The sequence below is a fragment of the Palaemon carinicauda genome, chromosome 7 (genome assembly GCF_036898095.1).
Source record: "Palaemon carinicauda isolate YSFRI2023 chromosome 7, ASM3689809v2, whole genome shotgun sequence".
Taxonomy (NCBI): Eukaryota; Metazoa; Arthropoda; class Malacostraca; order Decapoda; family Palaemonidae; genus Palaemon; species Palaemon carinicauda.
Genome location: NC_090731.1, coordinates 61,069,072 through 61,087,500, shown reverse-complemented (window position 1 = coordinate 61,087,500; position 18,429 = coordinate 61,069,072). Strand labels below are relative to the sequence as shown.

The 18,429-nt window shown below is 40.8% G+C and overlaps 1 protein-coding gene across 3 annotated transcripts in view; it reads right to left on the bottom strand.

Moving 5' to 3' along the window:
• Positions 1-18,429, bottom strand: part of Atg4a (Autophagy-related 4a) — a 74,126-nt gene that overhangs the window by 41,123 nt on the left and 14,574 nt on the right. For 2 of the 3 annotated variants that reach the window (XM_068376696.1, XM_068376697.1), the window contains exons 2-4: positions 11,534-11,663; positions 5,444-5,542; positions 1,694-1,858 (exon numbers count right to left, since the gene is read on the bottom strand). In XM_068376696.1, the coding sequence (XP_068232797.1) occupies positions 1,694-1,858; positions 5,444-5,542; positions 11,534-11,660 (391 nt within the window). In that variant the 5' untranslated portion in view covers positions 11,661-11,663. The remainder of the gene's footprint in view (positions 1-1,693; positions 1,859-5,443; positions 5,543-11,533; positions 11,664-18,429) is intronic. The other variant, XM_068376698.1, reaches the window with a different exon arrangement.

Here is an 18,429-nt window from a genome sequence, read left to right as displayed (position 1 = left end):
GGCTGTGGCACCCTAGCAGTACCAGCTGAACTCGGCTGAGTCCCTGGTTAGGCTGGAGGAACGTAGAGAGTAGAGGTCCCCTTTTTTGTTTTGTTTCTTGTTGATGTCGGCTACCCCCCAAAATTGGGGGAAGTGCCTTTGGTATATGTATGTACGTACGATCGCCAAAACCCCAAATCAGAGTACTTCACCAAAAAAGCAGACTGGTACACCGAGCAGGGAAAGCGAAGAAAAACTCTTAACGTCGGACCAACGTGTTGTGATTCCGGCCGGCAGAGATGAACTGAAGAACAGAAAATGGGAATGATTCCTCCTACCACCCTTTAACGGGTGTTACCACCCAACCACCACAAGGCGGCTGCCTCGTTTAGAAAAATTCTGCCGAAATAGAGATTATTAGCTATGTATATATAACTGCCAGGTAAGTTCTATTCATAAAACAATAGGTTTTCAGTTATGGTAGTTGACCAATCATAACTCATAAACTAAGGATTTTTGCCAGATAGCCTTATATAAAATTTTCAAAATATCTATAATTACACCAGATTTCTGGATTTTGAAGCCGTGAAAGACAGTTCTTATATGAAAATTTACTAAGATGTTTGTGCTGATACTTCTACCTGATATGGGCCAACTCTTGACATTAATTTCAAAAGGGGAAGTTTCTGGTAACACGAGGAAAGAAATGGTAGCAGTCATGCATATGCGACTCCTATCGATTGGGTCTCCCGGACTCCTTCTATGACATCTACTTGTTCTTCTTTTAGAAGTTGTAGTGGAGACTAACAAAAGAGAAGGAAATTGATGCTTACTTTCACAGATTGTGCAGGTCAAGATGATGTATCATGGAGAGGAGGACCATAGAGGACTTTTCCAAGAGACAAAACAACTGTACTATGTGAAACACCCTTAGTGCCTGTCCGGGATTGGGAAGACACAGACGAGGAGAAGGGCAACATCCGGCGGCAGCAAAACCTTCTTCACCCAACAAAGCACACTGATGTCTATGGAATGATAATTTTAATAGGATTATGTTGCTATCATTGTTACAAAGCCACACTAGCAAGGGAATAAACAGCAAACAGGAATGCTATCCAACAGGAATAAGAATACAGTTACCGGTAGGTTTGCACAGAAAATTGTCGCACAGCTATAGTTATGAAGTAAGGACTGTCTTCTACCTTTACATCACTTGCACACAATGACCTATCAGCACATTTACCTAGAAGAAAATGTAAGATTAAAACAGCCTCATGAGGCTATTGGAAGTGCTTCAGTACTATGCGGAAGCTAAAAACAAAGTGGGAGCTTAGTGACCTCTCGGGTGGGTGGGGCTTACCTACAACCTTCAAGCTAACTACCGTCACCTTGTGATGAGTTTTAATAGTATTGTCCAACTTTGCTGAAATCACACTCCTATTAAAGGACAAAGGTTTGTATTTGCGTAGAAATAAATATTTTATCTTTGATACAGTTTGTTAAGAATAAGAATTAAACAGTAGTTTCTAGCCATGAAATTACCATTCAACATTTAATATTCATCATTAATCTAGTCTCCAATTACAGCATCTGATATTTCTTAGAGACACATTTCTCATGGTAGAATTAACAAACATATTGTACTTAGAAATTACATACAGTACCAGTAATAATAAAATCATGCGTTCCACATGTATATACGTATATAACTCACCTAAATGTCTCCGTACTAGAGCTTCTGCAAGCACCATCTGCCCGCACCTCAACATACAACCCCATCCCTTGTCTGAGGTAAAATTTGAATCTCCAATCTGAGCAAAATTCCGACGATAAGTGAGCCATAATCGAGACTGAACGTCAGCTCTTAACTGTGCGAGATCTGGTGAAGATGTTGAAAAAATAATTCATCAATTCAATATTCTGTATTTTGCATTTCCTGAATTAAATATATTTTAAGATTAAAATGTTAGGGGGATAAAATATTTGACTGAATAAGTGTCACGACAGCACACTCAACATTGACAAAAAGTTTTACCAAATGCTGTTTGGTTAAGAGGAATAATGCCAAGTATTGGTGACAAACTATGATGGCACTTCAACTTATCGAAAAGTTGGGGAGTCTGGCCAAACAAATTGGTAACGAAATCTGATAAATACCGAACATTCTACAACATGAGCTACTACTGTATAGGAAACTACATCCAAAGTGCAAATCTTAAACAATAATTTCTTGAAATTAATACATCTTAAATAACCTGTATGTTTTACTTATCACTAAATTTCAAAGATTTATTTGCAAAATACATAGATTTCAAGAGGACATCCTTGTAAAATCAACATAATGGCCTAGTTAATCAGTGCTACTCTCTACTACTTATTAAATATGAAATACCATGACATTTTGAAATTTTTTTATCAAAATAAAAGTAAAATAAATACTAACAGTATTATACTGTATCAGTGTACAGTATTAACATATAAAACCTATTTTCAGTAACACGTGGTCGCAGTAACTCGCGATAACCTATTCCCAGCTAGAATTGACAAATTCACAATAATGAGCGCACACACAGAGTAATTACAGGTTTTAACAATTTTGAATGCAAGATCTCATAACAAACAAAAGATGATGCCTTCACACTTGTGATAATAAGGATGCAAATGTAAGCACAATTTCCTTCATTTAACCAATCCTATAAATCCAAGATAAAATAAATACATACATACATATACCAAGGCACTTCCCCCAATTTTGGGGGGTAGCCGACATCAACAAATGAAACAAAAACAAGAAAGGGGACCTCTACTCTCTACATTCCTCCCAGCCTGACAAGGGACTCAACCGAGTTCAGCTGGTACTGCTAGGGTGCCACAGCCCACCCTCCCCCGTTATCCACCACAGATGAAGCTTCATAAGGCTGAATCCCCTACTGCTGCTACCTCCGTGGTCATCTAAGGCATCGGAGGAAGCAGCAGGGCCTACCAGAACTGCGTCACAATCGCTCGCCATTCATTCCTATTTCTAGCACGCTCCCTTGCCTCTCTCACATCTATCCTCCTATCACCCAGAGCTTCCTTCACTCCATCCATCCACCCAAACCTTGGCCTTCCTCTTGTACTTCTCCTATCAACTCTTGCATTCATCACCTTCTTTAGCAGACAGCCATTTTCCATTCTCTCAACATGGCCAAACCACCTCAACACATTCATATCCACTCTAGCTGCTAACTCATTTCTTACACCTGTTCTCACCACTTCGTTCCTAACCCTATCTACTCGAGATACACCAGCCATACTCCTTAGACACTTCATCTCAAATACATTCAATTTCTGTCTCTCCATCACTTTCATTCCCCAAAACTCTGATCCATACATCACAGTTGGTACAATCACTTTCTCATATAGAACTCTCTTTACATTCATGCCCAACCCTCTATTTTTTACTACTCCCTTAACTGCCCCCAATAATTTGCAACCTTCATTCACTCTCTGACGTACATCTGCTTCCACTCCACCATTTGCTGCCACAACAGACCTCAAGTACTTAAACTGATCCACCTCCTCAAGTAACTCTCCATTCAACATGACATTCAACCTTGCACCACCTTCCCTTCTCGTACATCTCATAACCTTACTCTTACCCACATTAACTCTCAACTTCCTTCTCTCACACTCTCTTCCAAATTCTGTCACTAATCGGTCAAGCTTCTCTTCTGTGTCTGCAACCAGTACAGTATCATCCGCAAACAACAACTGATTTACCTCCCATTCATGGTCATTCTCGCCTACCAGTTTTAATCCTCGTCTAAGCACTCGAGCATTCACCTCTCTCACCACTCCAACATACAAGTTAAACAACCACGGCGACATCACACATCCCTGTCTCAGCCCCACTCTCACCGGAAACCAATCGCTCACTTCATTTCCTATTCTAACACATGCTTTACTACCTTTGTAGAAACTTTTCACTGCTTGCAACAACCTTCCACCAACTCCATATAACCTCATCACATTCCACATTGCTTCCCTATCAACTCTATCATATGCTTTCTCCAGATCCATAAACGCAACATACACCTCCTTACCTTTTGCTAAATATTTCTCGCATATCTGCCTAACTGTAAAACTCTGATTCATACAGCCCCTACCTCTTCTAAAACCACCCTGTATTTCCAAGATTGCATTCTCTGTTTTATCCTTAATCCTATTAATCATTACTCTACCATACACTTTTCCAACTACACTCAACAAACTAATACCTCTTGAATTACAACACTCATGCACATCTCCCTTACCCTTATATAGTGGTACAATACATGCACAAACCCAATCTACTGGTACCATTGACAACACAAAACACATATTAAACAATCTCACCAACCATTCAAGTACAGTCACACCCCCTTCCTTCAACATCTCAGCTCTCACACCATCCATACCAGATGCTTTTCCTACTCTCGTTTCATCTAGTGCTCTCCTCACTTCATCTATTGTAATCTCTCTCTCATTCTCATCTCCCATCACTGGCACCTCAACACCTGCAACAGCAATTATATCTGCCTCCCTATTATCCTCAACATTCAATAAATAAAATACAAAAACCAAAGTTGCTGAGTATCCTTAAACCACATCCTATACCAAACTACCTACAAATAAAAGCTGCTGATCATCCTTAACCCACATCCTATCCTGAACCACCTATAATTAAAAGTTACTGATATTCCCACAACCTAAATCACCTACAACCAAAAACCCAAATAAACACCTACGGGCTGCAAGTGTGCAAGAGCCCGTGCCTGGTCGTCAGGGCCAGGTAATCTGAAACAGCAACAACAGATGTTGACACATTCTCTTCTTGATGAACGTAATTTCAACAAGCACCGTCAATACATTACAGCATAAAACATTCCTGTACTGTAGTGTAAAATTAGTTAAAAGAAAATATCACCCCTGTCACCCCTACATGTACTAGGAAGTCACTGACAAACGATTACATTATGATAAACGCAAAAAAAAAATGAGGTAGATGAAGTAGAATAAATTATAGAGCTCAAGTACATTGGGTCAATCTTCCAGAAAATCCACGAACTCACTCTCATAGATTGGAAAAGGCAGCAACGGTGGAGCTCACCTCAGCAGTTCGTACAACTTGTTTTCTTATCAGAATATTCCCGTAAGGAGAAAATATAATTTTACTTTTTATGGCACTCTGACAAGTATAATTATTATCAAGATCCTATTACAGCTTGTGTTCTTATTAGAATATGCCAGTAAGGAGAAAATATAATTTTCCTTTTTATGGCTTCTGACAAGTCCAATTATTATCAAGATCCTATTGGTTGAAGTGCCACTGCGCAAAAAAATAACTACTCATGGGCGATAAACACACTGTACAGAAAGCCATGATACTATGATTCCTTAATAATTACCAATATGATTTCATTCAGTTAGCAAGTTAATTTACCTGTTTGGGTCGAATAACGCCTTCCTAGAATCCAAACTGGTTCTTCGGACTTTGGGAAATCCTCTGGTTCACTGAGAGCACCCTCGTATGTCATGCACGCTGTAAAAGTAGTAAACAGACTGAAAATAACTAGTAAAGAAGGGTTTATAAAAGAGACCGTTGGTAAACAAACTTAAAGAATAACATGAAAAGCTGTAAATACAATTCAACACGGAGCATGAATAACGTACTTCTTAATGCTCGATGTTGTTCCAATTAAAAATAAAATATAGCTAACAAAATCAACCTTGAAAAGGGAAATAGGAAAAACTGCATCTGGAATACTTATTCTAAATATTCTGTTCCAAAAATAGTGAACAGTGCTGTAAACAAAAATACAATAGCAGTTTAACTTTGCCTAAGATGAACCTAAATCTATTAAAAAATAAAACTTGAAAAATACTACATCAAAAATTGAAGTACGGCACACTAGAAAATAACTAAAAAGTTCCACTTGAAAAAATGTACAAATATCACGAGGATCGACATTATCTATAAGCACATTCATTTTACAAGTTTTAAAATATATTTATCACAAGACGAAGTTCACTTCAGAAAAAAATGGTAGGTAATCCATTATTTCACCTGAAAAAATGTTCTAACTTTACAATAAAGTACAGTCTACAGTACTATGTAATGACAAATAAAGCTCCCCCCAAAAGTACTTCATATCCACTTTTGTTTGGGGTCTAATGAATTACCAAGGTCTATACGTCGCTGCACTGCACAAAGAAAAAATAGGCCGAATAAAGCTGCAAGTTGATTAAAATCTCCCATATAACTACGTGATTTTAAAGTAGCAATAACATCTACCTGATATTTACATGCACAACTGAAGAGATGACAGTTTTATAAATAAAATCAACAGCACTTGAAAGCTTTCTACACCCTTATTACACAATTTACAAAAATGATTACACCACAAGATATATTAAAAGAATATTTTTTTTAATGTTTAAACAGGGAGTAAGGAGTTCTCACCTTCTGAATGCATCTGCTAAGGGGTTAAACAATTATCCAAGTCAGCACAAGGAATTTAAAGCAGAGAATAACTTTAAACGTGTCATTTTTATAACCTCAAAGGTAGTATCTCATAATTTTTCTCTTCTATGCTATGCTAAAAATAAAGCCTCAATCAATTAGGTTTCAAAAAGTTCAATCGCTGGAGAATTGCCAATTTTGGAGTTACCACAGCAACAGAATAACCAACTGATTAAATAACCAAGAATATTTTTTATCAGCAGACTTTTCCTCACTTAGCAACAAATACTAAAGGTAATGTTAATAAAGATAGCTGGACACTTGAGAGACGTACAAGGGATCCTTGATAAGCTTCAGCAAATATTCCCTTTCAATTTGATTTCACTTATAACTGTCGCCCCCAAGTGTCCGCTCTCCCCGTGTGTCTATTATTTAGAAATTAATTACCATTATGATTGTTCCAGTAATCTGAAAGTCAGCGAGAAACTTTTATTTCCTCTTTGGTGTAATTCCTAAGATTTAAAGTTCTATTTCACTTGCTTTGAGGATCGCAGTAATTTTCAGTGGGTTTTGTTTTGTAGATTTTTCATGAAAGTTAATGGCCATAGTTGAAGTGCTCACAAACCAGAAACCGTTGAGTCACTGCTACCAACTAAGTAGGACAAGGGTTGGAAACTGAGGAAGCTTTAGGTTTATTGGTAGCTAGAGCCAACATAATCTTTCCCACTGATGGGATACCCTTCAACCCTAAGGATGACAACGATGTCCTATGGCGTCGTCTCTCACCAAGTCAATAATTGAAAAATCATCAGACTCACTCCGAACTACCAGGGGACTACTTGCCGCTCTAGGGGAAGCAGGAAGGACCAACTCCTTCAGACCTTGCATTAAGGTCAATTGAAGGTTGCCATCCTTCTCCATCATCCCACAGGGGAGGGATAAAGGAGAGGGTTCGGAAGCCTGAATACCAGAAGGAGAGAGAGGCTTAGCAGAACTCTTAGACTTAAAGGAAGACCTCAGAGGAAATGTATCTTGCTTAAGCCTTCTTTTTCTTCTCTTACCATACTGAAGCCAATTCAAAGGCCATGATTTACATTCCTTACAGAGCAATTAGTCTTTATAGTCATGACCTGTGCAAGAAGGGCACAATGAATGGGGAGCCACTCAGCTCCTGCTTATAAACATTCCACACCTACAGCCAATAATGCCAGCCCAGGAACAGATGCCCACACGTGGTTTCTCCATTATCAAAAGCAACCAACCACACTGAAAAGAAGACATTATTAGCCAAGTTTAGTCGCACCAAGAGATGTATGTATGCCTCAGCGGCTGAAATCAAGGTGGCTATTCAGTGAAATGGGGTAATGGAAGGGTTCCCTGCTACCCATCAAGCCAAGTTTTCAATTACTGTACTGTACTGCAGTGTACTCCTATTAGAGGATGAGGGTTTGTACCTGTGGGAGAAGGAAAAAAATGATCACTGCAAACTTGTTATTTTAATATAACCACAACAGTAATTTTGAGGAATTGCCACATTAAGCTGGCGACTGTCTGAGGGTGACAAAGAGCCAAAGGTATGGGGGGGGGGGGGTGTCCAAGGTAATGTTGCTTAAAAAACTCAGGGCTCTCAGAAAAGAAAAGGTTGAGCATCAAAATTGGATCCTTGTTTGAAAATGGAGAAACATAAAAAAAAATCCTTTTTTTTTATGAATATTACTTACAAATTATTTAGCCTAATATCCTTGAGCATGATGAGTTTGTAAGCTATAAAGAAAGCAATCTATTGCTTTTAGTACCAGTCCAAAGGCAAATTAATTTTGAAAGGGGATAAATAAGGGATTTTGACGAAGGAAAAATCTTTTTTCTGGGGAGAGACCTGTGACGCCCGGTGAAAAGGGTCCTTCTGTACACTTTTCTAATATAAATCTTCCAAATATACTAGAGAAAGATAAAAGCATGGAATGCAGAGGTCACTACCCTCGCGCGATCACCTTGTTGGTGTCGTGTATTTAACAAGGGCGTGTGGTACTTAACATTGGTAAAGGTGAAGTAGCAACGTCAGTCATGTTGAATTAACAACAAACACTTGCGAAAACACTGAGCAAAACACTTATAGACTTTGCGGGCAAGTCCAAAACAGAAGGATGACCTGGAGAGCGCGAGTAGTAGGTGTCGGTGGGGTAGCCCAACTGTATTCTCTAGGGCCTGCCACGGCCCTCCCCTTTGATGAAGGGATTATCTAAATGGAAGACAGCCTGTGAATAGTGGTTTCCACACGCCCTTGTTAAATACACGACACCAACAAGGTGATCGCGCGAGGGTAGTAACCTCTGCATTCCATGCTTTTATCTTTCTCTAGTATATTTGGAAGATTTATATCAGAAAAGTGTAAAGAAGGACCCTTTTCACCGGCCGTCACAGATCAACCCAGAAAAGCTGGATATGCTTTTCTGAAGAGAATGTCGAGAAATCTAGACTGGCTGACTTGTATCTGAGAAGGACTGTATCATGCAACAAGAAAGGGAAGGATAATTGACTGGGCAGAGAAATAACCCAAATGTGTGAAGCAAAAAGATAAAACTTAAAATAATATGTACTAGACCTTATAAAGAACTCTAAAAGGATTGCATCTTGATAAAAACTTCTTTCACTCGATATAAAACTCTGGATTTCCTCTTCTAGCATGTTTCTAATATATTGTGGAATATACTGAATCTTAGTAACGTCCTGTTTTACATTTTATGCAAAGTTCAGAATTCAATTGTTGTCACAAATTTCTAAAGGTCTCAGTATTCATTGTTGTTGACTAAAAAATAAAAACTCATTAACAAGGAACTAACAATAGAAAATATCAACCAGCTAAAAAAGCTTCCACAGAACAAAAGACATTCATAATTCCTGTATGATGAAACAGTTGAAAGAAAAGAAGAAAATCAAAAGATCCTTTGCAACAGCAAACATTAGGAGGTATAAAGGGACAAGACCAATACTGTACCCATATTATTGAATTCATACTATCACCTCCATAGACAAAAGAATCCAATAATCAATTTTATGGTATATTCAAGACCTCAAGTTCCACTATTCAGAGGCGTTCTGGGGATAGTTCAAGCTCAAGACTTGTCATACAAGGGATGATGTTAGTTTTGATTCTGTAGTGATAAAAAACTTCCTAGATCTGTTGTAAAAAATAGAAAAAGACATCTCCCAGGGTTGTATACTATACAATTCTCTAATCTTTAAAACTCACTAGCATCCACAAAGACATCAAGAATAAGTAGGTAATATTTGTGGGTCCTATCTACATTCTCATGAAATCCAGTGAAGAAACACCTCTCATCATATGACCTCTCTGGGACTTATTCAAAGTGGACTAATAGGAAGGAAAACAAAATACAATGATGAAACCCAATGGCTTGTCTTCAAGCTGTGTCTTCAGCGTATTGCCAAAATAATGGCAATAAGCCTAATATTTCCCCGTCTTGGTCTGGTTTGAATAACGGCAGGTAGCACAGAAAACTGCAAGAGAATCAATAGTTATCAAGAAACACTTCATGTAATTGGCTTCTCAAACACAACTGTCTGTAAGAACATTTATTCAATCTTAAATAAAAAGCAAAAGATTAAAACAGCCAGATGCTGATCGGTGAGAAGTATGTCTGTACTATCCAGCAGCCAATGTAAAAAGTGTGGGCGGGGCCTACTCGCCACTCAGCTTCATCTAATTAAAAGTTTAAGTAACCATTCTACCTTCTCTGAAGTATACTTTTTTAATGGTCTTCATTTGTATAGGAACAAATCTAATTTTAGTAAGTCGCTAAGAACAGCAAATAGAATCCATAATTTAACTGCACCAGTCATAAGTAAAGTGACATCTGAAAAGTAATGTTTGCCTTCCTGTGAACTCAGAAATGAAAACATAAGAAAACTAAATTAATGAAATACAGCATCAGAATGATAATTAATGCTTGCTTCACTGAACAAAATACTCATGCACACAAATACAAAGTAAACAAGAAGATAGCACCGCATAATAATTGCACTTATACTAACATGCATCCAAAATCAATGCAGGGAAGGAGAATGCAGGAGATCACTTGTCCAATTAAATCATTCAACACACAATGGAAAATACCAAACATCATTCATTCTAAGTATTCTGTACATATAACAAAGGAGGCAATGCAAAGCAAACTAAAGTACTTGGAAAAGCAAACACATTTGTTCTCAAATTGTCTGCGAAAAGAACTCATTGTAGGTTTTCCATTACTAACCAAACAGAAAAAAACTATTTTTTTGTTTCCCAAACTCACAAGAGGCCTCCCCTTTAAAACCATCTGCAACATCCTCAAAAATATTATAAGTGCTTTGATAAAACACGGTTTGTATTCTTGTAAGAACAAACTGAAATAGACATCCTATAACAGGGTAAAATTGTGCCACAATTCAATTCCAAGTACAGTAACTGCACCAATAAATATTCACCCTGTTTAACCTTTACCTAGAAGATAAATATAAAACAGATATCCATGACTGTTCACTAACATATAAGTGTTTTAGCAGTAAACAGTAAGCATGACTACTTGTTACATGAATTACGTTTATAATGTACATAAAACAGAAAGAACATCAGAAAAGCACACATTGTAACTACAGTGCTGACCAATTGCCTTTTACATTTATCATTAAGATACTAACATCCAAGTAAAACACTACATGTGCCTTGATACACAAAAAATTGTTTTCATTTTACATAAAACATGTAAAAGAATTAGCTACTACAAATTTTACAGTCAATAAAAATAAATCTATAAGAAAATTGCCCGTCACGTTGCTTCCGTCCTTTAAGCTGAAACTCAGATCTACCATACTCTTATGTACAAGATTCTAAAACAACAAATATCACACACTCATGCCCATCAAGTTCCATACAAGTAAATGCAGTGGCTGTGTATCATACGATACGTGACATGGAAAGAGAACCATACTATTTACAGTACAGTACATCATTTTTATATTTTAAGGTGACATATAAAAGCCATTTTCCAAAAAATCACTCACTTGACATACCTATCATCCTAAAGATTCTACGATGCCACCAAATAACAAGAGAAAAATAACGATCAAAGAGATGTACAATCCAAAGTAGGGTTCTGCGCCAGTAGAATGGAAGTCTAAGGCCCCATCTTCCACTCATGTTCTACAAAAACAGAAACATGTATCACTCCACTCTGTATCTAAGAGCCTTGATAGCATGTAATAATAGCAATACTTTTTTTTTTTTTGGAGTTCTAAATCACAGAAAATGTATCAAATTAAATAGTTCTTATATCTTTCAATAAAACATATCTTTCTTTAAAATAAAACATTCCCCATTAATGTCTTTACAATATGCTTCAGACTTCAGTCGTATAAAAATGGCACCATCTACTCAGAAATGTTGCAAATCTTATACTATATAACATACGGATAGTTTACCTGGAGCCAAACAGCCTATATGATCGACAGTTAAAGTCCTTCACCAGTACAAACAAAAAATACCAATATATTGTATAAGTACTAACGAATACCACCAATATGACTCGGATATTAGCATTACATAATTTATACAGCATATGTCAGGTAACTCATAAAACTGAATGATTATTAAATACATAAATGGCATAGTAAGTTAAAATATCCACACAACAAGCAATAGCTCAACACAAATCAGTAATAAATGAAAATACTCTATCAAGCTGTTAGATAAAAACAAACGAGAATATGCAAGAATAGATTACCGTTGAATAAGTTAGATACTGTATGTATCCACAAAATATGTCTCAGCAATAGCAAATAATTCACTTCAATAGGTAAAGAGTAAGAAAAAGTATAAACCCAGTAAATATTTTTAAACTCCCTACTAACTTATATCTTGAGATCAAATGTGAAATATACCAGAATCATTCACAAATAAAATATAAGGCGAATAGTTTATAAATAAAAATAAAAATCTAAAAACATATAAAGAAATAAAATGTAAGACAATAAGTCAAAAAAACGGATTTTGAGCGAAGCGAAAAATCTATTTTTGGGTGAGATGGCCATGTCGTCCTGATGGAAGTTCCTATACGGTAGCTTCCTTGGGTATATTACAACTACAGCGATATTCCCAGAGAATTTACCTTAAGGTACTCAGAATTCTAACTCCTGGAGCGAATATCCCTAATAAAAGAATCAGGGATATCGCGAAATATCAGAGGACGTATTCTTGACACGCCACATGGCAATCTGCACCCCGAACAGAGATAACACTTCGAAGGGGTCAATTGGCAAGAAAACGAAAGCGAGAAAGAAAAAGAAGAGCCGCTCGCAAGGCTCTCTCTTCTCCCGTTTCGTAAGCATGCATTGCGCCGCTTACGGCGCCATCTGTATTCCTTGTAGCGATACACGAGGTGCTACAGATACTGTATGTAGGGAGGGGACCTACAGCCCTTTCATAGAAAGGGAAGGGCGGGTCCATCAGGACGACATGGCCATCTCACCCAAAAATAGATTTTTCGCTTCGCTCAAAATCCGTTCTTTGGGCTCAAGCCATGTCGTCCTAATGGAAGTATACCAGAGCATTACTGTATCTGTGGATTCTCAGAATGTGCCGTACTCCCCGGAGGTATTTCCCCGGTCGACTAGACCTAGAGACCTAAGATGTTACCGTTATACATCTTTTCAACTAACCATAAACCATGTTAGAGCTTCCTGCCCCCTACAGGGAAGAGTCCTACTAGACTCTGGAAAAGTCTCGAAGAGTACATATACCTATGTATGAATAACAGGCAAGCCAATATAGTGGTCTCACCCTATATTATGTAAAGCATAGTTTGTAAAGAACCACTGCGTCAATATGAAATATCGACCAGTTCTCCGTTCAATACTGTATTGGACAAAGGTTTATATCCGAGTAGGAGGAAACTTGCATATCCGCCACCGTCCCCTTAGGGGATGGAGTCCTCCCGCTAAGAGAAAGCATAAACCAATGCAAAATTAGCTTGCATAAAGGAACAATCTATTAGAATTATCCCAGATAAATATACATAGAAAGAATGCTCAATTATTATCAATAAATTGACACAGGTGAAGGAGACGCAAGGTTCGCCAGAACAAATTTAATGACAGACAATAAATAAACAGGTTAACAACAATTATATATATATAAGAGGAGGATAACCAAAAATTTAAGCATAAGCATGATAGTAAACAGAAACTTGTTTATCTGAAAGAAAAACATTAGCGCCACTTTTAACATACCGAGGTATCAAAGTTGTAAAAGTCTGTATTACTAATCAGTCACATTAGCATTAGAAACGCTCGGCACACATGTCTGCACTTATGCTAGGTTCACCTTTGAAAGTGGAACAGTCAACGTGGGCAACCTGGTGCCCTCACACTTAGTTTGTAGTACAGTATGTAACTACACACTCACCCTGGAATTAATCGTCCCAATTAAATCCACTGTTCCTCGCAGAGTTAAACAGCAGGGTTAACGACGCAACCCACTGCTACCACAGACCTCTTTAGTTGCTCCACTTGCTTCGCATAGTGACGAAAGAACACTCTGGAAGACTTCCAGCCAGTGTATGAACGAAGATGTTCAAAATCCATACAATTAAAGAAATTTAAGGATGAGGCAACTTTCCTCGGATCGTGACCTGCGGGTGTACTGTCAGGATCCGCTCTGCGAATAAAATATGTGATTTTCGCCCTGAGTTGTTTCAGTGATAAATTTGAGCCTGATGTTTCTCCCCTAAATAGTTGACCACCCTTGAAGTCTGAAGTTCTACGAAGATAGACCTTTAGGCATTCTACTGGACATAGAGATGCATCTTCTTTCAGAGGGCAGATTCTCCAGGGACCCCACCTGTTGGTGGGTAACTCGTTCTTGGCGAGAAACGTAGGATCCGGAAACAGGTTCAGCTCTCCCCCATCCAAGAACTGAACACGACCTTCTTCTCTCGAGAGGGCTACAATCTCACTAACCCTGGCCCCGGACGCGAGTGCAAATAGGAAAATAACTTTTTGGGTCAAATCCTTTAGCGCACACTCCTCATTGTTCAACAGTGAAGCGAAATGAAGAACTTTATCTAAAGACCATGAAATGGGCTTTGGAGGTGCTGAAGGTCTGAGCCTAGCGCAGGCTTTCGGAACTTTATTAAAGATCTCGTTAGCGAGGTCGACCTGGAAGGCATATAGAATGGGTCTTGTCAAAGCAGACTTACACGTTGAAATCGTGTTAGCTGCCAACCCTTGACCATGGAGGTGGATGAAGAAAGATAAGCAGAAGTCCGTCGAGATCCTGCGGATTCTTCGCCTTGACAAAAGCCACCCACTTTCTCCAAGATGACTCATATTGCCTTCTAGTAGATTTGCACTTATATTCCTCTAGGAAGTCTATGCTGTCTTTCGAAATCCCGAAACGCTTTCTCACCGCTAGGGAGAGAAAATCATGAGCTGCAGGGTCCGGGTTTTCTGTAATGAAGCGCAGACAGTCGACTTCTGGACTCGCTGGGTCAGAACTGGATCTGGTAGCGGTAGAAACTTCAGCCGTAGTTCCAATGCCAGAGGGAACCACACGCTGTTCGGCCACTTGTGGGCCACTATTGCCGCTACTCCCTTGAAGGATCTCAAGTTTGTTGAGGACCCTCAACAGAAGGTTGTGAGGAGGGAACAGATAGATCCTGGACCATCTGTTCCAGTCGAGGAAAATCGCGTCCACTGCTTCCGCCAAGGGGTCCTCGTACGGGGACACGTACAGGGGCAACTTCTTGTTGTCTTTCGTCGCAAAGAGGTCTATCTGCAGTTCTGGGACTTGACTCAAGATGAAGGAGAACGATCCTGCGTCTAGGGACCATTCCGACTCTATCGGTGTGAACCTGGATAGAGCGTCTGCTGTCACATTGCGGACTCCTTGAAGGTGAACTGCCGACAGGAACCACTTCTTCTTTTCCGCCAGTCGAAAGATGGCCAACATCACCTGGTTGAGAGGTGGTGACCTTGATCCTTGTCGATTCAAGCATCTCACAATCACCTCGCTGTCCAGCATCAACCATATGTGGATCGAGCGACGCGGGGAGACTTTCTTCAAGGTAAGGAGCACTGCCATAGCTTCCAGAAAGTTTATGTGAAATGTCTTGAATAGATTGGACCAAGTCCCTTGGGCCTTCTTCCGATGAGAATGACCTCCCCACCCCTCCTTCGAGGCGTCTGTGTGAATAGTCAACGAGGGGGGAGGTGGCTGAAGAAGTACCGACTTCTTTAGTTGTCTGGCATGGGACCAAGGCCTGAGAAGAGTACGTAGACGAAGCGGAACTGGTCTTCTCAGATCTCTTCGCGCGTTTGATGCATAACTTCTCCAAACTCTGGTTGCATCCTTTAGCTGTGCTCTTAGCACCGGGTCTGTTACCGAAGCAAACTGGAGAGAACCCAGCACTCTCCTGTTCACGTCTTGATATCCTTTCGGAATCCAGAAGTCTCTTGACAGAACCAGCTATCTCCTTCCTCTTTTTCGCCGGGATGGAGAATTGGTGTGACACTAGGTCCCAGTGGATTCCCAGCCACTGGAACTTTTGAGATGGAGAAAGTCGAGACTTTTTTTCTGTTGATCTTGAAGCCTAGATACTCTAGGAACTGGATCACCTGCAGGGAAGCTTGCAAACATTCTGTCTTGGATGCTGCCCACACCAGCCAGTCGTCCAGGTAGGCTACCACCTGAATTCCCTTTAGGCGTAATTGTTTGAGAGCTACGCTCGCAAGCTTCGTGAAGATCCTTGGGGCTATATTTAGCCCGAATGGCATGGCTCTGAAGGCGTATAGTCTTTGTTGTAGCTTGAACCCTAGGTGGGGGAGAGTCGGCGATTGATTGGAACGTGCCAATAGGCGTCTGACAAATCTATGGAGACGGTAAATGCCCTCTTGGGCAGTAAGGTCCTTATGTGGTGCAGTGTTAGCATCTTGAACTTGCAGTTCACTATGAACTTGTTGAGTGGCGACAAGTCCAGAATGACTCTGAGTTTCTCCGAGTCCTTCTTGGGAACACAAAACAGCCTCCCTTGGAATTTGATGGACTTTACCCTTCGGATCACTTTTTTCTCCAACAGTTCTTGAATGTACTCCTCCAGAACGGGGGTGGAGTGTTGGAAAAAACGAGGGCACGGGGGTGGAGTGCTGTACCAGCTCCAGCCCAGTCCATTCTTGAGTAGGCTGTGGGCCCAGGGATCGAAGGTCTACCGATCCCGAAAATTCTGAAGTCTCCCTCCTACCGGTATCATCTCACTTCGACTGCTGTCCTGAGGTCTTGCCTCCCTGACCGCGACCACCCCTGAATCCTCTTCCCCTTGCAGGGCGCCTAGACGAGCCTCTGACTGCTCCTCTAGGCTTTGCTCGAAAGGAAGTTGACTGCCCTTCGAACGTTGGGTTAAATGCCGGAGACTGTGTCGACACGGCTTGGGGTACCCACTGGAATGTGGTCGGGGTTTGTGCCACCATCTGGGGCACTGAAGGCATAGGCAATTGCTGTTGCTGTCTAAATGGCTTGGCTGGCCGAGAGGGTAGCCTAGTCCTCTTAAGTCTTCCTCTTTGGTTGGGGACCCTCATCCGGGGAAGACTTTCTCTTGATAGACAGGCCCCACTTCTGGAGAAGGTTTCTATTCTCCGTGGCGGCCTTATCAACAACCTCCTTGACCGATTCGCTAGGGATAAGGTCTTTGCCCCAAATGTTGGAGGAGATTAGTTTCCTTGGCTCGTGCCTCACCGCAGCCGAGGCGAACACAAACTCCCTACAAGCTCTCCTCGCCCTGACGAAGCTGTAAAGATCCTTCGTCACTGTGGCCAGATGAGTCTTGGCCACTACCATGAACATCTCATGGACCTTGGGTTCACTTGCCATCGTCTCAAGAGTGGTCTGAAGAGACATTGAGGCAGCCAGTCTTTCTTTCGTCTCGAGCTCCCTCCGCAAAAGAAAGTCAGACAGCTTAGGGAGGTTCTCACCGAACTGACGTCCGGCAATGTCAGCCTCCAACTTCCCGACTGAGAAGGTAAGATGGACGTCCTTCCAGTCCTTGTGGTCCATAGGTAGGGCCAGCGACAAGGGTTTACACTCCTCCAAGGAGGGGCATGGCTTGCCAGCCTTGACTGCTTTTAGCACAGCCGCAAACCCTTTCTGCAAAAAGGGGAAGGCTCTAGCAGGGGAGGACACAAAGGAAGGGTGCTTCTTACTCAAAGCAGCCACCTTTGAGTTCGTGAAGCCCCTCTCTTTCATCGAGGATGAAAGCAAAGCTTGAGCCTTAGCATGGTCCATCATTATGACCTCCTTCGGCTCTGTCTCCTCCTTTGAAGCTGGTTCCTTCCTCAAACGGACATAACAGTCCGGATACGACCCTTTGCTGGGCCAGAATTCCACCTCCTCTAGGGAACTGAGCCCAACTTTTCCGACATGACGATCTTTCCGACCGTCATCGGCATGTGCTCAGCATATTTCCACGGGTTAACATCTGAGCACAAGGGAAGGTCTTTCACGTTGAGCCTCTTCTGGGGCCCACGTGAAGCTGCAAGCTTCTGCATCTGCAGTTCCATTGCAGCTGCCTTCTCATTATTCTCCTTCTGCATCTGTTGGATCATTCCAACGATGGAGGAGAGGGCCTGTCCCAGCTCTACTGGGAGAGCGGACGAAGTTGAGGGAATAGGTTCAGGGACCTGAACCGCAGCAGCCGACACCTCGTCGACCTCTTCCTCTTCCATGTCTGGAGCCTGATCTTCATCCTGGCCTTCTGCCAGGAGGTCCTCCTCCAGACGCTCGGACACGTCGGACATCCTGTCGTCCAACTGGATGTCCTGCAAGGCGACCGCGACTTCAGCATCCACCGGGATCTGAACTAGGGGGATCTCCTCTTGAGGCTGGGGAATCACTGCATCAGCTGATGCCCTGGGGAAAAGGT